At 36.5% G+C, this 27,174-nt stretch overlaps 1 protein-coding gene across 1 annotated transcript; it reads left to right on the top strand.

The window, feature by feature from the left end:
• The first annotated feature begins 224 nt into the window (after positions 1 to 224).
• Positions 225 to 25,294, top strand: GFPT2 (glutamine-fructose-6-phosphate transaminase 2). The gene is made up of 19 exons (XM_015823882.1): positions 225 to 373; positions 6,060 to 6,167; positions 7,048 to 7,146; positions 8,567 to 8,692; positions 9,568 to 9,626; positions 10,237 to 10,371; positions 10,973 to 11,034; positions 11,194 to 11,273; positions 11,635 to 11,752; positions 12,478 to 12,641; positions 14,468 to 14,563; positions 14,672 to 14,769; positions 15,796 to 15,916; positions 16,507 to 16,664; positions 17,346 to 17,460; positions 18,145 to 18,272; positions 18,794 to 18,961; positions 22,459 to 22,620; positions 23,370 to 25,294. The coding sequence occupies exons 1-19, from the start codon at positions 367 to 369 to the stop codon at positions 23,412 to 23,414; spliced, it is 2,049 nt and encodes a 682-aa protein (XP_015679368.1). The 5' UTR covers positions 225 to 366; the 3' UTR covers positions 23,415 to 25,294.
• The last annotated feature ends 1,880 nt before the right edge of the window (positions 25,295 to 27,174 follow it).

Here is a 27,174-nt window from a genome sequence, read left to right as displayed (position 1 = left end):
AGTTCGGGAACATCTGGAGGCAGACCGGACCCCCATCCCGGGACGTAGGCGGCTCCTCCCGGGGACAAAAAGTCCCCTCCTTTCCTTCGACCTCCTAGCCTTCCCCCCCCCCCCCCCCTCTTGGTTCCATCTCGTGAGTCAGGGTGACGGCTGGAGCCAGCAAGAAGCTGAGAGCAACCTTCTTCTCTCCCCCCCCCTCCATCTCCCTGCGCTCCCGCTTTCAACCAATGAACCACCCAAGGGGGTTGGTCCAAGACACGTTATAAAGAGGCAGGCGAAGGAGAAAGAGGAGGTGACAGGGAGGTACGCGGGGTTCCAGGCTTCTCAGCGACTGAACGGGGCTGCGTGTGCGGTCGGGCACCAACCATGTGCGGTGAGTGAGGAAAGGAAGGGAAGAGGGAGGGAAGGAGCGGAGTTGGCTGATTGCCAGCTTCTCCGCGCAGTTAGAGCGGCGGAAAGGCTGCACATGTGGGCCCAAAGCAGGGGTGCTAGTTGTTCGGACTGCGGTGGGGGGGGGGGGGGGGGGGGGTGGGGCGGGAGAAGAAGAGAAAGAACGCCTGCCATGTAAAAGCTCCGCCGTTCCAACCGAGTAGTAAGATCTACCTTCTTCCTAAGGGGGTGCCTGGTGGTCGGAAAGGAAATGGAAGCTGAATGCTTTGCCCCTCCGACACTCTTCCCCCCCCCCCGCCCGTCCATAAAAAGGCGCAGGAGGAGGCGTGCTTCTGAGCCACACTTCCCTCTATTTTCCCTTCCCATTCCCCTCCTCATTTTCCTTTCTTTTTTCTTCCTTCCACTGCCCCTCCTTCCCGCGGGTGGCCATTGGAATAGGACGACCTGGCCATGTGCTTGCTTGGCTTTGCTCCCCCAGCATCCTCCTCCTTTAGTTTTTGATGGAGTACAGTAGTTTAAAGCCAAACTTAAGTTTTGCCCCATTGGGTTGGTGCATCTTCTCAAAGGGAGCCCCGTTGGGTTGGTGTCTCTCAAAAAGAGAGATACGTGGCAAGGGCATGAAAGCAGTCGGGCAAGAACGAGCTTCTTCCTTCTAGCCTTTTGGCCTGAAATGTGACTGTGAAGCAGTGGGTACTGTAGAAAATCTAACTTCTGATTATTAGCAGGACCAATCTTTAATGAAAGCGAATGTTGAAAAGCAAAAGTGCTCCTCCAGGGTTATTTGCTAGCTGCTAAATTCTCATCCAGGGTTCTTTTTAATTTTCCTTCTCCAAGTTCCATACTTGGGGAATACTACTTGGTGATTTATTTATTTAGCGTATGGCATATTTGAATACTACTTTTTAAAAAATGCTTTTTACTGGATCACCAGCAAAGCACACATTTAAAATTATTTTTGCCTACAACAGGGAAGTAAAACTACAGTGAGAGTTAGCTTCAGGAATTATTTTAGTGGATGCAAATCCTGCTTGTTGGGACAGTTCAAGTATGTAGTTTCCTTCCTGGACTACAGTGTATTGATGGCAAATAGGTCCTTGGGCTAAGATAAGTGAACTTTTAGCACATTATTGCTCAAACTGCATTTTACCAGAAACAACAGTATAAGCCTTGTCAAATGTGAAAAAGGTGCACAGGGCCATGGTTTCTGTTAAGTGCAGATAAAGCCTTCCTTACATGCAGTTTCTCTGCATGTATTAAGCTGGGATGCGGGGGGGGGGGGGGTTAAGTTTTCTTTTCCAATTCNGGGGGGGGGGGGGGGTTAAGTTTTCTTTTCCAATTCCTTGCAATGTCTGTTTTTTCATGCACTATTAAGCATCTGAAAAAGGCATAGCTATGATAGGGGCATAATACAGAGAAAAAGGGGACCGGTGCCCATAAATGTAATAAAGTATAATAAAATGGATTGTATGGATTATACAACTGAACCATAAATAAGGTTTTGGATTGAGAATATCAAAATAAAACTTGTTTTACATTTGTATATTACAATAGGAAATCAGTTTCCTTTCAGACAATTAAGCCATGTATTTTCTTTGCAAGGTGAACAGATTACAGCTTTTGAGTTCTAAAAGATTATTTTGTTCCAGAAAACCTGTTATATCTAAATTGTTCAGAATTAGTTTATTGTGCTCAAGCTGGTAAGGAATGTCTTGTGTTAATCTTGGTTACCCATTCAACACATATCAACAAACATACTGAAATCACTTTATCTAAAGTGAGACATCTGTGCTTTGACTCAGAAATAGGGATGTTCCACTGCTCAACCAAATGCTAATCAAGAGATTGTATGGCTGAGTCAGAATACTAGGTCAAGGGTCTGGTGTGATTTTAAAGCACTTTCCATTATTGATGTTGTAGAAAAGTTTGGTGAGATTAAAATAAGATATAAATCAAATGTTGCCTGAAGTGGTGAAGGGAAGCTTCCTACTTTGAAATGAAAAGCTCTTTAAAATATGTCCACCCAAACAAAAGCTATGTAAGAAATGTAAAGTTTGTGTGATGTTTCACCTTTTCATATGTTGTTATATGTAGCAATCTAGTTGTGTATAATTAGCATTATAAATAATAAGCCAGGCTGACCTTTTTTTGTGCCAATCTTTTACTCCATAAGTAGAAATATCAGTGAGTTTAATAACTTTACCAGTGAGGTCATTAAGCAAAAGCCTAGGTTTCTAAGTTGGTACATTATTTTAAATGGAGGGATTTCTAGCACATTAGAACTATAGTGCTTGGTTACGCAAAAGAGCCTTAAAGTCTAATACTAGTACAGTCTTCTTCAACCAAAGGAGATCCCTAGATATTTTGGAGCTACCACTTCCAGAATTTCATATCAACAGGATCCCCAGATGTGATTGCCCTATATTCCTATTATTCCCAGCTAGCATAACCAATGGGCATAGCTTATAGGAATCCAACAGTATCTAGGGTTACAAAGTTGGCCACTATTAAGTTATTTATTAGATGTATGTCCTGAATTTCCTCCAACAGTTCAAGGTGGCCCTCCATTCTTCAGTGAACAAGTCTAACTCTCCATTTCCAACCTTGTATACCTTTGAAGGTGCCTTCCTGACCAATGATGGTTGGGATGGATTCTTTTTATGATGTCTTTCAACTGTTTTAAAGGATAATTTTCTGTCAAGTATCTAAAGTATCAATAGGTACATTTCACATTTGACCAATTAACTGCATGAGAATACAGGATCACTGTTGGTAGAATGGAGGAGGGAATTCAATACGTTTTAAAAATGGAATATTTCGTAAGAGGAAAGAGGAAGCAAAATAGTTACAAGGAAATCTAATTACAGCTAGAGATGAATCCACTCAACATATTGCGTTCATCATGGAAAATAGATTTCTTGGTGAGGAGGTGAACTTTAACAGTGAGCAATGCATCATTTTTCCTTAACATGGCATCTCCTAGATTTGCTTGGATTAAAACACCTAAGATTCCTAGCCAGTATAGACAATAGCTGAGAAATTCTGAGAGCTTCAGTCCAAACACATGTGAAAGACAACTTGTTTGAAGAAGCTTCAGTACATAGCTAAGCAACAAAGATAAGGGAAAGGGTGATGAGCTTACTTGTTATGAATAAAATATAAAAGGATCCTAGCTTGATTCTGGTTAAATAAGCATTGACATTCTTGTGGAATTTCGCCATGGGCCTTTTCGTTACCAACCAGTTGCATTCCTGAAAAAGGAATCAAGAGCTTCAAAGTCTTTTTAGGATATTAAAGGAGGAATCTCAAAACAAAGGTTAGCTTGTATGACTGCTAGCTAACTCTCTGTTTGAACTATTTTTTTAGTGTCATAGCAGAAGTGCTTCATTCATTTATGGAGACTAAGGCCCTTTCCTGTGACATTATTTCTGTGCAATCATTTTAAAACAACTCTATCTGTTCTGTTTTTATCAAACTCAATGATTAGGTCTTCTGTAAGTAGAAGTACTTAAAGCCCTTTCTTATCTCTTGAATAATGAAAAGAATAACATGCTGAAGAGAAAAGATTATGAGGTCAAAGGGGAAGTGGTTTAGTTAACAATAGAACTTTATCCTCTGGATAATGTTTGTACTACAGGTTATTCATGTTTGTGCATTTGCCATAGTTATTTTGTGCCACAATAAAATGATGCCTATTTACACTGCCACAAAGATTTTTAGATTTCTTTCTTGTCTGAACATTAAAAACTGTATATCTTTTTAAAGTGTCTAATTTTAAGTGTAATGTTATTGCCTCTAAGAAATAATAGCATTTAAAAGACAAAATTGACATAATATATCAATTTCCAAATGGAATTGCAAGAATAAAAAAAAAGGATCCTTCACGCTAGAGAAGAAATAGGGTATTTTCAACTATGATTAACATTTGTGACTTTCATTTCAATAAGGAAAAATGCAGAATATGATACAGACGTTTATTCATTGTGAATTTAGACTTTGGATTGTTCAGGGTTTTTTTTTTAATCTCTTGGAACTTCAGGATGATTTATCATATAATCCAAGCTATTTCTAAACCAGTTTGAGCAGCACTAAAACAAGAGAGGCCCATCTGTTTATGGAAGATGGAAAATGAGGAGGGGGATGCTATTAGTCACACCTACTATTAAACCATGGACTTAAGAATCAGTCCTGTGGTCTGAACTTTAACTTTGTGTTGGATTGTGGCCTTTATGTTTTAAAAGTGAACAGTCGGTTTGTTTAAGGGGAGGCACAAGGGGATGTATATATTGAAACTAAACTTTCTTTCCTCAACCCTAAATAACTGTAATATATTCCTTGGCAGTCTAGACTGCTGCTATCATTTTCAATGAAAAGTCTCTAGTGGCCTCTGAGTCTCTTTGTATGCTTAAATAGGAGCATTGCTAGAATTCAGTATAAACAAGGAATCCTTACCAAGCTCAACACACTGGCTCCATTGTGGATAGATCCCTCAAAAAGGCCTTTCCTGGAGAGACCAAAGCATATAAATATTGCCTCAAATGAAAACTCTGTTAGATCTTTTATATGTGTGTGTATATGCATGTATGTGTATATGTACATGTCTGTCTTTTGAGGGTATAAAACTATTGAGAATGTGCGAAAATGTTAAAAGTATTTTAAATGTTGCTCTGGAAAAATAGAAAAGAACTTGAGCTGAATCCATGAGAAAATTGTTAACAGCCCTAGCCTTGGGAGATTTTTGTGCTGGACTGGGGCAACTTTTCTGTTGTGATTCATGCCAGCAAACAGGATTTAATAAGTTTTACTAGAAATCTCCCTAATAGATTTGTGAAATACTAGCTATAATCTAGAGTTATCCAGATCAGTTCTTGGCTAAATTCTGACTTAGTCTTGTGAATCTATTTTTGGGAAGGCAGAGAATAATAGCTGTTTAACTGTGGTTCAAAAAGTACAACTTTTTGGTGCTAGATAACATATATTGCCATCTGTAGCTCAAGATCTGATTAGTAAAAGATTCGTGTTATCTTGTTTTAAATGAGCTAAAACAGAAATAAGCAGTCAACCAAAATAAATTGATCAGATATAATCAAATGATTGTCCAAATTAAAATAGCTAAGATTATCAGCTAATAGTATTTTACTTATCCTTTTTGTTAATGAAACTACGTACAGCAAGTAAACCATAAAGCTATCTTCTTTACAAGAAATAAGGAAATGATAAAATAACTGATAAGATTTTATTTCAATTGGCAAACTTGTTTGCATGGAGAGAGGGGGAGGGAGGGAGGGAGGGAGAGAGAGATCAAAATTCAGACACTTGGCAACTAGTTATGACAGTTGCAGTGTCCTGGGGTCATGTGATCACCTTTGCGACCTTCTGCCAAGAAAGTCAATGGGGAAGCCAGATTCATTTAACAACCACATTACTAATTTAACTGCTGTGATTCACTAGCAAGCATGGCAAAAATATCGTAAAATGGGGCAAAACTCACTTAACTGTCTTGCTTAGCAATGGAAATTTGGGATTCAAATGCGGTCATAAGTCGAGGATCACCTGTATTATAAAATGGGATAATTAGGCAAGAAGGAATTCATATTAACTTATGAATGACAAAATATTAGTATTTCAAAATATTGGTATTTCATTTTTTTTCACTGCCCTCTCTTCAACAGGTATCTTTGCTTATTTGAACTACAAAGTACCTCGGACAAGGAAAGAGATATTTGAAACACTGATAAAAGGACTGCAAAGACTAGAATACAGAGGGTATGATTCCGCAGGTATGTAAAATGTCTTACACAGACACTGACAATTGTTGTCTTATCTTGCTTCTATTGCTTTTCCCAAAAATTGTTAGAAACAGGCTCTGAATAGACTAGATATTGATTGGGCTCCCATATTGTAATTAACCCAGCCACAGTTTCATTTTGTGAGATGTATTTGGTTCTTGGACAATGTTTAAAAATAAACTGCTGAACCATTGACATGAGATACAAATAAACTTATAAGACAATCTTAGATAGAGTTTTATTTATTTATTTTGTAATAACTTCAACCTATAGGGTCACTTATAACAGGTTGGGTCAACTTATATACAAGCCAGGAAACCACAGTATGGAGAGAACATGATGAAATAGACTGGGTCTAAGTTGGCAGCAGAGTGTGACAGGGCTGCACTCTCTCCCCTTATTTATTCAACCTATATATGGAATACATATTAAAGAAAACTGGATTGGAAGAATATGAGTGTGGTTTTAAAACTGGAGGAAGAAACAGCAATAATTTGTGCTAGGTTGATGATACATAGCCAAAAATGCAAAGAATCTGCAAGCCCTAGCACTAAAGTCATGGAGCACAATGAAAATGGGACTAAAATTAAATACAATGAAGACTATAAATGGCAATAGGTAGGGCAACCAGCCTTAGAATTATCAATGAAGATATCAAAGGATATCTTTGGATCAACTTTCAACAGTAAAGGAACAAGCAGGCAAGAAATACATCACTGACTAGCATTTGGTAGAGTAGCAATGAAAGCCTTGGAAAAGATATTCAAATGTCATGATGTGCAAGCCTTGGTTTTCCCCGTGATCCACTGCGAAAGTGGAAGTTATGGTATGTTAAATAATCAGAAACACTATACAATATTCTATATTACAGGTGTTGCAATTGATGGGAATAATAATAAAGATAAAGAACGGTATATCAAATTAGTGAAAAAAAGAGGAAAAGTAAAGGCTCTTGATGAAGAATTGCAAAGTAAGTATAATAAAACATCTGCATTTTGGTATATTTATGGCCAATGTTTAATATAGCGCGCTTATTTAGAAGTAGAATTTCAGTGGGAGACTAAGAACCTTGCTGTATTGATTAATCATCTAGCAATTGATGGAGTTACAATTGCACTTTCTTAAACAAAAATGTCATCTGTCCTAATGCTACATTTTACTCTCAAACACTTTCTGAACATTTTACTATCTTTCCTCTATAAGTCTTATTCATACATATATAATGGCAGTTATGATACAACATGGGATTGTTGAGTAATATTCAATATGAATTCTGTGTACATGTGATATCTTTGTTTAAGAAAGTGTGTACAATCCCACAAGCCAAGCCTTTCCCTAATATTTCAATGTCATGTTGAATCTAAACCTGTGATAGGAGTAAGAATATAGCAATAGCACTTATATACCGCCTGTAATACTGCATTCTAACCACTGCATCACCATGGCTCCTAGGAAATCCTAGGAAAGACAGATGGAAATATACTTTCTATGTTGTGAAGTTAAATTCCAGTGGAGGATGATGTAAATCTTACTTTCATTTGAGATCTAATTAACTGTAACAGAAGTCACACCTAAATCATAAAAAAAGCAAGCCATGCAAGTTATGTATTTCATTAACAAAACATTAAATCATTTTTGGCTATAATTTAATAAAAGGGCTTTAAAGCAAATTCTTCTATCAAAATAGAAATAAATTATTGCTACCCCCCCCCCCCCCATCAGTGGTAGACATTTTCATTTGGATTTTGAATTTGGAAGTAATGTATTTTGTATTGAGAAGTTAACTGTGTGTGTTTGTATATAATGATTTCCGCATGGAATATGTTTATAGTAGTATTTGTGATATTGTTACAATATACCTGTATACAGATAGTCCTCACTTAACAGCCAGTCATTTAGCAACCGTTCAAAGTAACAATGGACCCTCCCCCAAAAGATATTTATGACCTAATTTTAAAGTTCCAACGACTGCACACATTCACACACTGCGGTCACATGCTTGCATGTTGCATGCTTGGCAACCAGTTCAAGGACCATTTGTAACATCCCGTGATTACATGAAAACAATTTTTATCCTTTTTTGCCAGTTTCTGACATTTAGTCATGGTTTCTGGCCAAACCCACCCATTGGATAAAATGGATTTGCTTAACAACTACTGTGTTTGCTTAATGGCCGCGGTGTTTAATGACCGTCACAAGCATGGTCATAAAATGGGACGTGGTCACATATACCCACTTAAATACCACAATGACTTAACAATGTAATTCTGGGCTCAATTATGGTCATAATGCAAAAAAATCTTTAGAGCCACAAACCATTATTGAAAAGTTGGAAATTTAGAATTGCCTATCTTTTTGAATATAAATTATTATACATTTGTCCTGTACAGAGCAAGAAGACTTGGATTTAAAGGCAGACTTTGAGACACATTTTGGCATTGCTCACACTCGGTGGGCTACTCACGGGGTACCGAATGCTGTCAACTGTCATCCGCAACGATCAGATAAAAGTAATGGTACGTAATTTCTGGAAGGGGGGAAAATCAAACAGAAATCCTTAGATGTAGTTGTTGAAACCAATGAACCATCATCACGTATTAGTGTGTGTTAAATGAGATAGGTGATTCAGAAAGCAATTTTGCACATGTAGTATTCTGGACACATGAAAGACAGGGACCTGAAACCTGAATTAGAGTCTCCTATATTAACAAATCAAGGTATTCTCCAAACGACCAATACCCTCTGATTTTTAAACCAAAACTTTACTGGTTTAGTTCTACTGCTTGACCTCTACTGTGCTCTGTCTCAAGCTATGCACTCACAAACACAGATAGGTGGTTGCAAACTTTGTGGAGAAGTTTCTGAAGCAAATGAGCAGCAAAGGAAATGTGAGTGCAAATGTGCATACACACACAGACAGGCACACTAGAAAAATCAAGTCAACCAAAGTCAAGCAACCTTGCCATGAGAGAGTCCCAAATCCAAATCAGCCCAGGATTGCTCATTTGGAAGGGCAAGGAGCTTTGCAGAACGCCTTTGCTCTGCTCATCGCATGACAAGCCCTTGGACTGGGAGGGGGTAGCAGCTCATTTTATGAGACAGGAGACAGCTAAGTCTCCTGATTACTGGGTGGTGCAGTCGGCTCTCCCTGCAGCTGCTCAGCAGTTCATCTGGCAACTCTGGAAGTGGCTGTTCATTGTCAGTCTCTGACAGAGTCCAAGCTGGCCCATGACACATTGCTGAAAGAACACAGAAAACTAGAATTCTATGAAACACTTTACTAGTGCCAATTTAATAAATATACAGCTTCAACCCACTTTTTGAATTAAGGTCTCGTTGTTTGCTCTTACCTATTTATTTATTTATTTATTTCCATATATATTCCTTTCAGAATTCGTTGTTATCCATAATGGAATCATTACAAATTACAAAGACCTACGGAAGTTTTTGGTAAGCCGATAGTAATCTAAAGCATGTAGTAAAATTGTGTCACTCCAAACTGTGACAGGATTTATTTTTATATGTAGAAAGATCTGCCCTTGCCTGCCATTAGATTTAACGCCAGACGATGAGTTCCAGATTCAGTCCCCCCTTATAGAGGTAGTTGTTTGTCTACCGCTTTTTCCTCTCCCTTCCTATGTGATCCCAGTATCAGCATAGGGCAGTCTGGATATCAGCTAGAGCAGCATTTCTCAACTTTGGCAACTTTAAGATGTGTGGAGTTCAGATCCTAGAATCCCTCAACCCAGACGTTAAAATGGCTAAGTGTGAGGAACACTGAGTTAGAGAATAACACAATGTTGTTTCTGGCAGGAATTAATCTTGTGTTTCTATATTGTTGCCAGGCAATGTTAGTTTCATGCTGTTTCCATGGCATGTTTAATAAAGTCCTAATAAATAAAATCTAAATAAATCTAGCTTGCAAATGTGATTGTACTGTGGAGCGGGAACTATCGCAGTAGTGATCAAAGCATTAGATGTCCCATGACGCTATTGCATATGAATGAAAACAGCCTTAGGTAAGAAACTCAGATCTAACATTTTGTTTAAAATATTCCAGGAGACCAAAGGTTATGAATTTGAATCTGAAACAGATACTGAAACAATTCCAAAATTGATCAAATATTTATATGATAATAAAGAAACTGAAGAAACGAGTTTTTCTGTCTTGGTTGAGAGAGTCATTCAGCAGCTGGTGAGTGGGAGATTCTCTTATTTCCTAGCATCAGTAATGTTTACATAATATTGAATTATCTTTCTTGTACCGAGTTTAACCAAATGAGGTTGGTGAGTGTGTTTTAAAAAGAGATGATCCTTTTTAAAATGCCTTGCTGTATTTTCTTTTTCACAAAAACTTATTTTTACTTGCCCAGAGCATAGGTGAAAAAGGAGACGTAAACCCAAATGAAATCCAGATGTATTCCTAGAATCTGTAGTTGTTTTTCTTTAGAGCTATCAATCTGATATCAAGGGTCAGGCCGCAGCCTCTAAATAATCACTTAATAGTGCTCAGTATATGGATTCTATAGCTGGACAAGTCTTCTCACTGATAATCAGGAAGCTAATTTGTTCATCATTAGAAATATATCTGATGGAGTTAATTGGGGATTGTCTTCCTACTGTTTATGCCAACATTGTTGTCAGTGAATGAAGTGTATTTGCTACTTTTTTATTTAGGGATCACTAAAAATATGAAAACGGGATTTTGACTAATATATTATCTTACTCATTCTTTAGATAATCTTGATATGCATTCCATTCATTCCTTTTTTAATATTTATGTTCCTCTTATGTAGGAAGGTGCATTTGCGCTGGTATTCAAAAGTGTACATTATCCAGGGGAAGCTGTTGCTACCAGGTAAGTAAATAAAACTATAAATTGGGCTATTATGCTTAATAAATAAATATCAGCACAGAACTTGCACCCAAGATTTAGATCTTTCATTGAAGCAAAATATTTGAATGTATTTGTTAAAATGAATGTAACCACTTTCATTGTTGTTTTATCATTTGTCAGGAGGGGGAGTCCTCTACTTATTGGAGTTCGTAGTGAATCTAAGCTCTCCACAGAACAAATTCCCATTTTATATCGAACATGTAAGTTATTATAGTACTATCACCATCGCTGTATTTTGGGAGGGTTGCGGATTGTGGGGGAGAGGGAACTGATTATATTGGCCAGAATTCTTTCTTATCAGTCTATTAATCACAAATCCATGGTACTAGAAATGTTAACTATGTTAAATAAACCCTTACTTCAAAATTCTGCCGAATTTTATATTTATGTATTGAAATTAAAATAGTGTGTATGCATAACATTCTTGCCTCGTTTTCTTAGTAATTTTTAATGAGGTGTAGTAATGATTCTGGTATAATTCACCAAGTTCAAATATTTGATTTCAACTCTGGGTACTCATTGCTGATGATTTAAAGATGTTACATACTTTTTCATTGATAGGTAATATAGAAAATGTTAAGAACATATGCAAAACTCAAATGAAAAGACTGGACAGTTCAACCTGCCTTCATGCTGTGGGTGATAAAGCAGTTGAATTTTTCTTTGCTTCAGATGCAAGGTAACAGACATAACAATGTGTAGTCTTAGCAGGATTGTGCAAAGCATGCAAGCCCAAGTGAAACAATGAAATAGACGCAGATTCTGCTTCAGCAATGTTCCCCAGTTGCTTTGTTGACATTTTCAAAGGGTGTCCTGTCTATGTGTGCAGATGCAGAGAACTAGAGAAAGCCTACGGAGCAATGGTGCTCACTCTTCTGGGTGATGAGGCTATTTCATTCTTTGAGGAGAGGTCCTTTGCTCAAGCCAGCTGAGTTTGTCAAGCACCTTTTAAAGTTGCTTTGTGTAGCCTTAGATCCTGATTCTTAGTTAGCCAGTGGTGTAAAACAATTCCGGAAAAACTGGTGAACTGCTACTGGCTCATATCCAAGGAGAAATAGGTTCTAAATTGTCAGGAGGGGGAGTGCCTAAATCTAAATGGTAATTCATAAACGTGTGCTCTGCATGATCATACATAGTACAGTTTGGGATGGGTGAACATCAACAATATCATAATATCAAAGAATACAAACTGTTTCTAGTAGCTGTATGCAGATTCCAGATTCTTTAGACTCTGCAGATGATCTATAACCTGACATGCATGTGCTGCAGTCAAGAACTGGATGATGCATAATTCCTGCTTCTGGTCATTTAGAGCTCTTATCTACACCCACGGAACAAAGCTTTGCTGCACTTGAAAATTCACACCTTAACCTGGATTTGGTTTTTGTTTTTGTTTTTTTGCAGTGCCATAATTGAGCATACCAACAGAGTTATTTTTCTGGAAGATGATGACATTGCAGCAGTGGCTGATGGAAAGCTTTCCATTCATCGGCTAAAACGTGCTGCTACTGATGACCCATCTCGAGCCATTCAAACTTTGCAACTGGAGCTGCAGCAAATCATGAAGGGTAAGCCCAGCAGAAAAGCTTTCCTAGTATCAATCTTTTTCCATGAGAGTTTAGATGCAGACTTAGCCACAAAAAAAGAAGGTACTGATTGGGGAAAAAGTATTGAAAGTCTTACTTATGACCTATGGCGAGATAGATGGCAAACATATTTAACAAATAAATAATAAGTTAATATCTTGCACAACATAATCCTGCCCAGTCTGTCTAGAGCAGGGGTAGGCAACCTTGGCTCTTTTATGACTCGTGGACTTCAACTCCCAGAATTCCTGAGCCAGCCATGCTGGCTCAGGAATTCTGGGAGTTGAAGTCTACAAGTCATAAAAGAGCCAAGGTTGCCTACCTCTGGTCTAGAGCAGTGTTTCTCAACCTTGACAATTTTAAGGCATGTGGACTTCAACTCCCAGAATTCCACAGCCAGCATTGCTGTCTGGAATTCTGGGAGTTGAAGTCCACATGCCTTAAAATTGTCAAGGTTGAGAAACACTGGTCTAGAGCAACCCAGAACAGATCTGTTAAGGATTTCATCTACATGAGGAGGGTGTGGCTTTTTGGAGATCGCCCCAACTGTAGAATTCACTGCTTCTGGAAATACACTTTGCCCTTAACCCTTCCCATTTTTGGAAGGGCTTAAAATATGAGGGGTTTTTTTTTCTTGGACCTTCTTCCATAATGTGTTGTTCTGGAAGACCATCTGCTTACTGCTTTTGCTTTAATATCGGTTGTAAAGTTATTAAGCCTTGTGTGTATCAACTGGAATCTGTTGGGAGTTGAGTAGTATATAAATATAAACAAATAAACATTGAAACTATTTATATTCTAGCTATCTAGCATTGGAGACTTATAAGGTCACCAATATAGTCTATTATTATTATAAAACTAAAATATCACAAAGAGTAATTGAACCTACTTTGCCAACAAATCATGTAACAAATGTCAAATAATATATATATATAAAATATATAATAAATAAAATGTAGGTATTTGGCAGACATATTTAAGGAGCACATTCTATTTTCCTGTAAGGCTTTATGGTATTTTATCAAGCTTTTTTTATACCTGCAATCTCATGTCTAAATATAAACAATATCATTTTGAAATGCCATAAAATGAGGTAAACCATAGTAGTGGTACAGGTAGTCCTTGACTTATGATCAATCACTTAGTGAGTCTGCAGTGAAATTACAACAAATCCTCTAAAAGGTACTTATGACTTAGATTTGCAATTCCAACAGACGCGTCCCCACTGCAAAATGATTGTATTTTAGGTGTTCAGCAACTCGTCCACATTTAGGGCTGTTGGCAATGTCTCACAGTCATATGGCCATGATGTATTTGCTGTAAACTGGCATTTACTTCGAGTTTCGGGCAAAAATCGCCCATTGCAGACAATGCTTTACGACTGCCACAGAATATATCATAAAGTGGGTTTGGTCACATGGATACTTTGACTTACGATTGTCATGCTATATAATGGAAATTCCAGGCTCTATTAAGATTGTAAGTTGAACATGTTTTTAAAGAGATTTTTAATCATCTATACCTGATCTACAGATTCCATTATTAATCTTTAACTGTTCCTAAAAATTAAATGTTTGTAAAAATCTAATCCTTGGAAGTATAGCCTTTGTTTGGTAATGTAATAGCCAAAAAGGCCCCAAGGAGGTCTCTCATCATGGTCAGATCATATGGGAATAGGCATTCCTTTAACCAAGTGTAAGCAATTTGGCTTGTGAGTGAAACTGCCATTCTGTCCCAGATTATTTTGCTATAGATTTTCTGGATTAAATAATAACATTAACAGACCATTTTTATTCAAACAACAACAGGGAATTTCAGTGCTTTCATGCAGAAGGAAATATTTGAACAACCAGAATCTGTTTTCAATACTATGAGAGGACGAGTGAACTTTGAAACCAACAAAGGTAAATGTGAAGAAAATTCTAATCTCTCTTAATGTTACCATTCATGTCTGATAGAAACTTGCCCAGGACTAAAGTTTTCATATCATTTCTGTTTTGTGGAAATTACAGTTCTTTTAGGTGGCTTGAAAGATCACTTGAAAGAAATCAGAAGATGCCGTCGATTAATAATTATTGGATGTGGAACCAGTTATCATGCTGCTGTGGCTGTAAGTTTAAAATACTTCCACATATGAAAACATGTGTAAGAAAGTTCTTCATAGTATGTTTATAGGAGTTTTCTATGTTTTAAAGAGCCAGTTTTTGGAGTGACATTAATCATAGAACTATGAATCTCTTTGGTTATAAGCCATCCAGTCGCTGTTGATTCCCAACTTGGTTCTTCAGATTTTCCAATAGTACATAATTGAATCTATCCACTTGTTATTCGTTATTCTCTTTCTCTTTCAGTCCATCTTTTCCAGCATTGTAAACTTCTTAAAGGAGAATATTTGTAGCTCAGGGGTCCTTAGTGCTCTCTGAGCTTAGTTATTTTCTTGCAGATGTTACATTACCTAAACTAGGTAACATCATCACTGCTAGGTAACCCAAACATCACTGATGTTTGGGTAATGAAACATCTGCAAGAAAACAACCGTCAGAAAGCACCAAGGAACCCGCATTGTAAACAGTGAACCGTCTTTGCATAATGTGTCACAGTATGATAATTTGAATCTGCCCTTGAGTGAAAACTTTGGGTTGATTTGTTTGATTATCCTTTAGCTTGTTTTCTTGGCTACCCATGGCATTCTCAGGAATCTTCTCCACCATCAGAGTTCAAAAGCATTGAAACGCTTTTTATGCTGCTTCTTCAAAGTGCAAATGTTGTTTCCAGGTTGTTACAAACCTGCATGATTCTGAACTTTGTAGGTACAGCCACATCTTGAATATGTAATGCCTTCAAGGCTGTTCTATCAAACGCTGGTCTGTGCTATGTTTCTTGACTAATGGTCCAAATTGCCGTCATAACCTGAGGAATATATTCAGCATATAGGTTGTGTATACAGCAGAGTGTATACAGTTATCTCACTCTTTTGCCAACCTGGACTCAGTCTGTTTCACCTTGAACCTTTTAGTGTGAATTAAAGCAGTAATTTGCATTAGTCCTACAACGCTGATTAATTTTGCTTCACTCTGCTAATATGCTAATCTCACATGATGAATTAAAGCCAGATGCATTGTTTTTGTTCATTCAGACACGACAAGTATTGGAAGAACTGACAGAGCTACCTGTCATGGTGGAACTGGCTAGTGATTTTTTGGATCGGAATACCCCTGTATTCCGAGATGATGTATGCTTTTTTATCAGCCAGTCAGGTAAATTGCTTTACATTTTAATTTGGGAAATATTGGGAATTTGACAAATGTGCTTTATTGGTATATATTATTACCTTAATTTATACCAAGATTCCAGTTGTAAAGTTTTAATTGTATTTACCTTGGTATCCCAGCATCAAGAAGATCTTGTTACTATAATTCACATGTTGGTTTTTATTATTGGTGTAATGGGCTTTCCACTGAGAAACTGCATCTGGCAGTTTTGAAATGTAAGCTTTTCAAAACTGAGGTTCCCTGTGCCTGTATTTTAAAGAAAATATTACTCCTATTTCTGAAGCCAATTTAAAATTTGATTTTGCACTCTAAAACACAAATCTCCTCCTCACGAGGAATGTTCTATGATACTTTACCTCCTACTAAAGTCAAATGGATGGATGGCAGTCATTTTTAAAGATTTTGAGGATAATTCTCACTTCCTATTTAAAACAGCCAAAACAAGAAACACAACACTTTGGCAAATTCACAAAACAGGAAAGCTGTTCGGTATCATGATGAATAGAGCAGGTCAGACCATTCTAAATTTGACCGCCATTCAAATCTAATAATGTCATTGTTGTAATGTGTTAAAGGAGAAACTGCTGATACGTTGATGGCTTTACGGTATTGTAAGAATCGTCGAGCTTTGACTGTTGGCATTACAAACACGGTGGGAAGTTCAATATCCAGGGATACAGATTGCGGTGTACATATCAATGCAGGACCTGAAATTGGCGTTGCAAGTACGAAGGTAATTTTCCCTTTTTGTAATTGACCTTTTTTTCTTTTGGACCAAATCATAGCCTTGATATTGCCTGGAGCAGCAGTAAAGTATTTTCCTCGTTAAGAAAGCATTGTGTTGCAGGAAACTGTCAATACTATCTATACCCGTGGTGGCGAACCTATGGCAAACGTGCCACAGGTGGCACGCAGAGCCCTATCTGTGGGCACGCGCGCCATTGCCCCAGTCCTAGGCCTTCAGCTGGGTTTTATAAAATCTTTTCGCTTTAGGCCTCTGCCGCCGTGTGCAAAAAAAAAGGTTCAATCAACCAATTTCAACTTCTCGCGGGAAAAAAAAAGAACTCACACAGTTGGAATTGATTGATTGAACTTTTTAGTCCCACCCAGTTCTGCCGTTACCACTGTAGCCACACCCATACAATGGACCATGTCCACCCAGTTTGGGCACTCGGTCTCTAAGAGGTTCGCCATCACTGATCTATCCCAACCTGTAGAGACTCTAGGTTTTCAAAACATCCTTTCTGCAGTTTACCTATGGATATGAGTGACTGAGCTATGATCTGATACCCACAGACATGTGTTGTACTGTAGACCTACAGCCTTCTTGTTTCATCAAAGCAGATGCTAATAGATAGTCTTAGGATCATAATACAACCACATAAAGGATTTTTTTGTTTTGTTTTGTTTTCAGGCTTATACCAGTCAGTTCATTTCTCTCGTGTTGTTTGGTCTGATGATGTCAGAAGACAGGATATCCTTGCAAAAAAGAAGAGAGGAGATCATAAGTAGTTTAAAGTCATTACCTGGTATGTTCATATGGGGAATTAAAGTTTGTTGTGAAAAGGAAAAAAATATTGTCACAAACTTGTAAATCAGTTTTTGGTTTTGTAATTTTGAAAGGCATTCCATTATAGGGTTCTAATTATTTGCTTGCACTTTAATTTCTCTGTTGAGAAAAAGGTAAGAGAACAAAACTGGACATCAGGCTTATAAAATAGAATCATGCTTTGAGGATAAATGTATGACATACTATTAATAGATGAGCAAATTTACACTTATGCACATTAAGCTAAGAGCTCTACTTTTTAAATTAAAATCTCTCTTTCAAATTGTATAGCAGTAACAGAATTCAAAACTTAAAAACTGAAAAATAATTTAAAAAACTGCTTGGTAACTTACATTAAATAAGAACTTATTTAGCACTCCAGTTGAGACTATCTAAGGAAAATGTGAGCCCTTAGTGAAGGCTAAATATTATTCAGGGCTTTAGGATAAAGAACTGTTGAAGCTTGTATCTCTGTAAAATTTCATGAAAATATTAGGTGCTATCAAAGGGTAAAATAATATTTTTATACTGTAAAGCAGAGGAATCAATTGATGTATTCTGTCTAAATCTGCAACTAATATTTTGAAATACCGGTATTTCAAATTTTGAAATTTGATAGTATGACAAGAATGAAATTAATTCTCAGTTTTAATTTGTTTTGCAGAGATGATTAAAGAAGTACTGTCTTTGGATGAGAAAATACATGATCTGGCGCTTGAACTATATAAACAACGATCACTTTTGGTTATGGGTCGAGGATACAATTATGCCACTTGCTTGGAAGGGGCACTGGTATGAATCCTTAACTTTGAGTTTTTCAAAAGTACAACTAAATGTTATAGCTATAGGTAAAAAATATTTGTAAATAGTGCTTTGGAGAAAGTAAAAAGATTGATATGTCCTTCAGATCAGGATGTATTTATTCATCAATACATCTACACTATTGATGCTTTGCAACTTCTGTTCCTTAAACTGAAATGTATAGAGAGAAATCCATAGAATAAATTTTAAAGTGTACTGAAAAGATACATGATTTATGTTTTAATGGATGGTTATTAATTGGGATTCTTCATCTTAGACTCAACACATATTTGATGTTAGCTTGCATTTAAGAATTAGTACTGTATATGTACAGTACCTAGGCAATTCAAAAAAATTGCATATCATAGCAATGATTACTAATTAAAATTTGGGCATGCAAAAAGCAACTTTGAGGTTCTGACTTTAGTGTCATTTATCTGTGCTTAATTGTTATCAGCAACATAATATATTTTTATTATGTCCTTCCTGATTTCCTTTCATTTGCTTTGCAGAAAATCAAAGAGATTACATATATGCATTCCGAAGGCATCCTCGCTGGGGAATTGAAGCATGGGCCATTGGCTCTTATAGATAAACAAATGCCTGTTATTATGATAATTATGAAGGATCCCTGCTTTACCAAGTGCCAGAATGCTTTACAGCAGGTCACTGCCCGACAGGTAAACGCTGTAATTTGTATTTCATCTTTATGTTTAGTCTGTACATTTCTTGCAAGAATAAAATACAATAAAAATATTTATTAATGAAATATATTTCATGCTTTTTCACTATACGTGCTCCTTCAATAGCAATAGCACTTAGATTTATATACCTCTTCACAGTGCTTTACAGCTCTCTCTAAGCAGTTTACAGAGTCAGCATATTGCCCCCAATAGTCTGAGTCCTCATTTTACCCACCTTGGAGGGATGGAAGGCTGAGTCAATCTTGAGCTGGTCAGGATCGAACTGCTGGCAGTGGAATGCAGAGTCAGCCTGCAATACTGCATTCTAACCACTGCGCCATCACAGCAGTGGTGGCAGATGGCTAACTGTATAATGTATAATGCTGATAAAATTATAATTAAATCATTAGAATTCATTTAATAAAAATTCCACTAATAACGGACCATATTTCAGCAGCAATAAGATGCAAGGTCAAAAGGCTGTCTAAACAGAATTGCTTTTACTTGCTTATCACAGATGTCAAAAGAATAATTTTAACTTTATTAGAATTCTTAAGAAGTCTACTGAGACTTGTAAAGCTAGCTAGATGAGAAGTCGCACTTAAGCAAAGACCAAAATAATATTAAACTAACTGAACATACATGAGCAAGATCATCTGGGGAATATCTGTGAATTGAATCCTTATAAAAAGCATTTAAATTTGAAAGATTGTTTGAAGAATGACGTGCTGCAAACCTTAATGTTTGGATCAAACAGTAGTAGACTATAAATCTTCTTAATTCTCAGAAAAGTTTATATTTTAAATAAAATTTATTATTGAAGGCCTGAACTATGTAATTGATAATTGGAGGAGATTAAACACTGCATAAGTATAAACATAAACATCTGATAAAGTAATGTACTAAAATTCCTCATATGGCAAAACACAGGTTTTGCAGTCTTTGATTTAAAAGCCAAAATATGATGGACCTGAGCTTTGTCTGAATGTCAGGGTATAACAAATTTGACACCAAAAGCAGATGAAGTAAATTTTTGCTAAATTAATTGAGACAATGCAAATAGAGGGTTTGTAAGTTCAGAGTTTGATATTTCAGGAATAGGATTAACCTTATCAAGCTTTCTTACACGTTTTAATTTCATAAAAATTATTTGAATCACTAAAACTATGAGACTCAGTGTGTACAATATTAATAATTTAATAATACATTAAGAACTGTATAATTTTGCCATACTATTATTATCTGGAAGATCACTGGGAATATGTAATTTTCAGCTGAAGTGGATTCTTCAAAGCTTGGTAAACAGCTTAGAGCTTAGAGTGGGAGAAAAAAGACAATTTTGTAAAAAACTACTTTTGAAGAGCACATATTATTGCCTCTTAAACCCTTAAAATCTTCAAATGCTAACTAGTTCTAACTGATGAGCTTGCTAGCAGAGTATTCCGATGCTATGTTTTTCCAAGAATTTATATTTTTATGACAGAAGTAGAAAATACCTAATGATTCTCTTTACCACTCTCTTCTAATATAAAAACAAGATAAATCCCCATTAGAGGAAAAATGCCCTCTTCTTGGTTATTGTTTCAGTCATCTATATTTAATTAGCTAGAATCTGGGAATTTCAGTGCTGTTAGCTAAATCAAAAAGTTGAAAAAATATTCTCAAAAAGGCAATAGAAAATTACTTGCAAGAAACTGTGTAGATATTTCCATGAACTTGCCAAGAACAGAATTTTACTCAAAGGAGATTTTATCTCTTTAAGGGCATCCTAAAACAGCCAATAAGTCCATAGCTGTCAAAGAAACAAGAGAACTGAAGTCAAGCTAGTATGATCTCTCTTCACAAAGAGTTTTTGGGGATTAGCCAAAAAGCTTTCTAGTTTCCTTGACTGGTGTGCTTCTGATAGTGGATGTGATGAAATTGTTCTTGTTAAAACTGCTTTTAATAATAATAAATTCATGGATAATGGATACAATCTCTTTTTGAAGTCAACTAACCTAGCTGTCATATTTTGTCATTTCATATATATAGCATACTGTATATATATGAGGATTTTATCTGTTCTGAATGGATGATTTCAAATTAGCAGAGTTACAAGAGAAAATGTGAAAAATATTCCCATTTGTTCTGTATTGTCTATAAAGTTATAAGTTACGTTAAGAAGATCTCAATCACTACTTCTCCTTCATTAAATTTACTTATTCCTCTTGGAGAAAGTGAGATGTTGCATTTCTTGAATGTTGATTCTCCTTTTTTGCTCTTTCAGTAGCAGTGCATTCTCTGCTTTTGTGGCTTTTGCTAGGAATTCTCTTTTCTCTCCAGGCTTTAATTTTTGATAAATTGAGCATGTAATATCTCTCTGTACTTTTTTTATTATTCCGCTTTACCCCCCCAAAAAACCCTTTTTAGACATTGTTGTGATCACATTGCATTGGATCTCAAACAATATATTTCATATTGTCTGTTGCAATGTTTTCTGTTTGGTAAAATAGTAATAATAGTAATACACTCCTTGGCTTATGTAAATTTATTCAATGACGGTTCAAAGTTACAGCAGCACTGAAAGAAATGGATGTATAAGCAGTGTCTGAAGTTTCAGCTACATGTAGCACCCCAGCCACAATCAAGTAATTGCAATCCAGGTGCTAGGGCATCCAGCTCAAAATTATGACATCCCAAGATCATGTGATTGCCATTGGAGACTTTTCCTGCCAGCTTCCCACAAGCAAAGTAAATGGGGAACCTGGCAGGAAAAGTCCCAAGTCATTCTGGTAAAATGTTTCAGCCTACACACCCACCTTCCCCTTGGCTCTTGTGAGGCCTGCACTGGGTCTTCTAAGCTCTCCCTTGATTTGAATGAGGCCTCCCAAGCCTTCCCCATTCTTCCCCACCCCAGGGCGGCACCCCAAGCTCCTTACCTGAGGGTCTTGCCACTTGTGCTTAGTGACCCCACACATCTTGAAGTTATGATGGCAATTGGGACTGTCAGGATTGCTATCACTAATCAATGCAATCAACATTGCACTTTGCAATTGTATCACTTAGTGATGGCAATCTGGGTCCCAATTCCCATCGTAACCTGAGGACTACATGTAATATTATATTGGGTTACTGTAGCTGTAACATTTACCAGTAATGATACTAAAGCATTTAGACTGCTGCATTTTAGATTGAAGCCAAAATGATCAGTACCTACCAATTATGCATTCTTTTAGTTTAAATACAGTGGTATTTTCAGTGTTGTTTTATTAATATTCTTGCTACATTTATTTATTTATGAAAATTTATATGGCCACCCAAGTCACACTCAGTGACTTTGGGTGACTTAAAAACCTAACTTGAAGGGGGGAGATGGGTGGCATAAAAAAATAATTAAATCACTAAAAATAACCTGCTAATGTTGGAAATGTGTTTGCAAAATACATTAAAACTATGTACAATCAATAATTGATTAATCATTAATATTAATCCACACTACTTGACTTGTTTCTTAGGGCCGCCCTATTATTTTATGTTCTAGAGAAGATACAGAGAGCTCCAAATTTGCTTACAAAACAATTGAGTTGCCACAGACAGTCGATTGTCTACAGGGAGTTTTGAGTGTGATCCCTCTACAGCTGCTTTCGTTCCACCTGGCTGTTCTCAGAGGATATGATGTAAGTTACTTCCATATTTAGTCATTCCAATTAAAGCAAGGCTGCAAGCACAGTTGGATACTTCTCGGTTTCTTCAAATTAATGACAAGAATGAGTGATAGGCTTTAAACAAATAGCTATAAATAATTGTGGTCTCTATAAAGATTGTGGTCTCTATAAAGATTAAGAAATGATTAGAGTTTAGGCATCTTTTAACTCAGGGGTGTCAAACTGCCGGCCCACAGACCGGTTGCATCATGCGGAGGCCGTGCCCACTCCAGCTCTGGCAATACGAAAAAAGTCACGATATGTCGTGACACAACACATGACACAGCAAATTTGACACCAGGGTTTTAACTTGAACCAGAAACTTTAGTAAAGATAAAACTAACCATCTTGCTTGGTGTGTAATTCCTATTATCCAAAATATAAGAATAAAAGCCAAGCAGTGATTGTGATAAGAATATTTGCAGAATCACCATTGTTGAATACTGTAGATCTTCACTGTCATTTTCTTAGCATGTAAAAAGATCACAAACAGATGAAAAGTTGACAAAGAAGATGGGGTCTGGGATCATGGTACAAATGAAATGAAACAAAGAGAAGATAGAGTCAAGCAGAAGTCAAACTAAGCCAGCTTCCTAAGGATGTTAGTGGTTTGGCATATATTTACATAGTTTGGGAAGGCATACAGCCATTAGGACATTTTTTTCCCCTTTAAAATAGAATGATTTCTATTGTATGATGAAAACTTTTTTTTTCTTTTTCAGGTGGATTTCCCAAGAAATTTGGCTAAATCTGTGACTGTGGAATAAGTATTGTATTATAAAATATAGCCTGATCAAGTCATAATGCTAAGTTAGGCTTTGTTTAACCTAACTTTGGCTAGTTTCAGTGGCTAAACTCACCACATGGCTTTTTCTTGGCAGTTTGAAGCCATGATCTAAAATTGATTTTCAAATCCTGATTTATTTTAATCAACTTGTAATGTCTAAACTCGGACTTCTGGTTTGTTTTTGAACTTTGTCAGTGCAATTTAAGAGTAGTTTTAAAAGGTACCATTCATCAGAATAAACTGCTCTTCTTTTCTTTCCCAAACCCTTAATTTTCCTGTTAATATTTTTCTTTCCAAGGTGAGCTCTCTATGTGTAAGGCAGAAACCAAGCATCTCATTTCCCTAAAATTTCAATATCCATTTCTCAGAAGGGAAACTAATGAGCTCAGTAAAATGTCATTAGGAAAGCACATCTTAATAAAAATCACAAAACCTTATGTACATTTTTTTTAAATGTAGCAATCCAGAAGCAAAGCATATACAATCCTTCTTTTCAAAAAGTATAAAACACATACAAGCCCGTTGTCCACAAGAACACAGGGAAAATGCACAATAAACAAACAACTTTAGAAATATAGGCACAACCACCCATATAAAATATAGGGGCACACCTACCATTGCTTCAGGCAGTCCCATCCTTTATGTGATTTGGATGCTTAGGAAATGGTAGAGAAAGCAATCAGGAGGAGTTCACAGGAGAACGCACGGTTACTTTTTGACTGAGAGATTGATTCTGGTTTGTTTAATTATCTTTTTTAGGTTTCAAACAAGTATTTTAATTACTCTGACCCTTCACTTCAAACCATAACTTTTTTTTTACTGTGAGTTTTTTTTAAACATGAGAGTAATGAACTGATAGCCAGTATATTGTTAACTAGAAAATATTTGGAAAGATGTCCTTACTTTTGGAAAAAAAACTGCTTAATGTGCCTTTAAATATTTGTCACATACCTTACTAAGTGCTCTTGCTTGTAGTGTTACTGAAATAATCAAATTGCCAAAGAAAGAAAAAAACTGTTGTTTACATATGTTTAATGAATAGTGAGGTTTTTTTTACAACTGTGCAATATATGTATATAGCTTTCTTTCTGAGTTACTGTGAATAAATCAACACTATGAGCAGCCTGATGCTACACATGTTTACTCAAACTAAGTCCTTATGAAGTTGGTAGGATTTGCTTCTGGGTACGTGTACATACAATGGTTGCCTTGCTTTTAAATACAAATTATTTATATATACACAAATGTATAGCATTTAAGTTATTTAGCCTATGGATTACCTCTACTAGTAGATAATGCCTAAGAATTAATCCTAGGCTCATTATGTTTGTATTGATTTGTTACATTTACACATCTCACTAAGGCAGAATAAATGATGCAGTCACTCTCACCTGAGCCTCCTGCCAGAGCAGTTCAAACAACCATAGAATCCCATTCTGTGGTTTGGTTGTTCTGCCTGCTTACAAACCAGAGTTGGAAGCTATAGGAGAGCCAAGCAGAAGTGTTTAAAGACCACGAATGAATCTGGTTTAAACATAATATGTGAATGCAGTCATTTGTATATTGACTATTTTACTTTGGGCAGTTGTACTTTTAACTGAATTTCTATTGCATTTACCTAACTTTTTATATTTCTGTACTGTCATTAATGAAAACTTCTCAAGCATCATTTAAACTTGATTGGGTTTGTTTTGGTTAAACTGTTGTGTTTAGATAAAATACATTATATGTGCCTCAGATTATTTCCTTGAATAGTTTTATTTAACCCTATAGGTTTAATGCATATTTTGTGAGTATTTCTACTTAACTATCATACAATCAAAATGCTATGCCAATTAAAGAAATCGTTGATTACAAAAATGTCTTTATTTTGCTGCATCTGTTGTTTTTTTTTCTAGAACTGTTATGTATAAAAGCTGTCAACAATATTCTGTAACAGCTGTCAACAATATTCTGGCAGGTTGTAAGCAAAAATTTAGGAGGACTGTTGAAAAGAACACAAACCCCAATCCCCAGTGGGATTCTAGTTAGTTTTAATCTGATCAGGCACAAAAATCCCATTTCTCAGAAGTTGAATTGATTATTTTGATCCCTTCTGTTGCCCTCAGCTTACCAGGATGCTTTATTGCCCTATCTGGGCATGTAAAAACAATTTTAAATTGTACCATATAAAAATGCATAGAGATATGTTTGAGGCTGAAATACTTTATAAATACAATATAGGTGATGCTAGGGACTGACATTTTTGTTTGTTTCATATTAGCCTTCTACTTTAGGACAACAAGTCTTTATAGGGATTAAAAATGAGTCTGACAGTACCTTTTACAATTCACAAATTTTATTAAAAATGTACACTTTATTGAGTTGTAATTAACATAATCAAATGTATAATGGTTGAATTGATGTAGCTTGATCGCTAATCAGATTTATAGCCCATCTTTATTTTGTGCAATTCAAAGCAACATACAAATCTCACTTTTCCCACAAAAACTCCTTGAGGTAGTTTGAACTAAGAATGACTGGCCCAAAGTGACCTGACTGGCTTTGATGCATAGGAGAGGACTAGAACTCCCAGTCTCCCAGTTTCTAGTTTAGTATCTTAACCACTACACCTTGTTATAAAAAAAGGTATGAGTCAGGAGCATATGGGTAGAGAAATGGTGATGATACAGTTGCAGGTTGCACACTAGAGAGATTGCAAGTACTTTTCAATTAGCATGTAGCATCTGTTAAAAAACCATTGCGTTAAGATCTGAGATAACAATAACAGTTGGAAGGGACATTGGAGGTCTTCTAGTCCAACCCTCTGCTCAAGAGGAATCCCTATACCATTTCAGACAAATAGTTGTCCAATCTCTAATTAAAAATCTCCAGTGATGGAGCACCCCCAACTTCCGGAGGCAACTTGTTCCACTGATCAATTGTTCTGTCAAGAAATTTCTCCTTAGTTCTAGGCTAGTTCTCTCCTTGATTAGTTTCCATCCATTGCTTTTTCTCCTGCCTTCAGGTGCTTTAGACTTTTACAGAATAGATGATCCCCTCTTCCTTGTGGCAGCTCCTCAAATATTGGAACACTGCTATCATGTCACTCCTCTAGTCCTTCTCTTCATTAAACTAGACATATCCAATTCCAGCAACCGTTTTTTATATGTTTTGGTCTCCAGTCCCCTAAGCATCTTTGTTGCTCTTCTCTGCACTCTTAGTTTCAACATCTTTTTAATATGGTGGCGACTAAAACTGAATGCAATAATACCAAGGCATTATAAAGTGGTATTAACACTTCATGTGATCTTGATTCTATGCCTCTGTTAATGCAGCCTAGGACTACGGTGGCTTTTTGGCAGCTGCAGTGCACTGCTAGTTCATATTTAAATGACTAATATTTGGAGTCCACTAGGACTCCCAAGATCCCTCTGTTACTACAATTGAGCCAGGTATCACCTGTTTTATACCTGTGCATTTGGTTTTTCTTGCCTAAATGTAAGTTTACTTTCCTCACCTTTGAATTTCATTTTGTTAGATAGGGTCCAGTGTTCAAGTATGTCAAGATTCTTCTGTATCTTAAGCCTGTCTTTGGCGTTATTGACTATGCCTGCCAGCTTGGATGATGCTGATGAGTTTTATTCTTAAATACTGACCTTGAAGTCTGCCTCCTGGGATATTAGGTCTTAAGTAAATGATGTGATACTTGTAATGTGTCTCACATGTAACTTTTATAATCATTGCTTCTCCCAACTTCT

The sequence above is a fragment of the Protobothrops mucrosquamatus genome, unplaced genomic scaffold, assembly GCF_001527695.2.
Source record: "Protobothrops mucrosquamatus isolate PMUCROS unplaced genomic scaffold, P.Mucros_1.0 scaffold2027, whole genome shotgun sequence".
Taxonomy (NCBI): Eukaryota; Metazoa; Chordata; class Lepidosauria; order Squamata; family Viperidae; genus Protobothrops; species Protobothrops mucrosquamatus.
The sequence above is the reverse complement of the archived record's forward strand: the minus strand, read 5'-3'. Positions and strand labels throughout refer to the sequence as shown.

What these genes read in the sequence shown, in the direction of transcription:
- GFPT2 (XM_015823882.1), top strand. An exon ending in TCTTGATGAAGAATTGCAAA is followed by an intron (nt 7,147 to 8,566) that starts GTAAGTATAATA and finishes TGTCCTGTACAG; the next exon opens with AGCAAGAAGACTTGGATTTA. An exon ending in AGCAGGTCACTGCCCGACAG is followed by an intron (nt 18,962 to 22,458) that starts GTAAACGCTGTA and finishes CTTGTTTCTTAG; the next exon opens with GGCCGCCCTATTATTTTATG.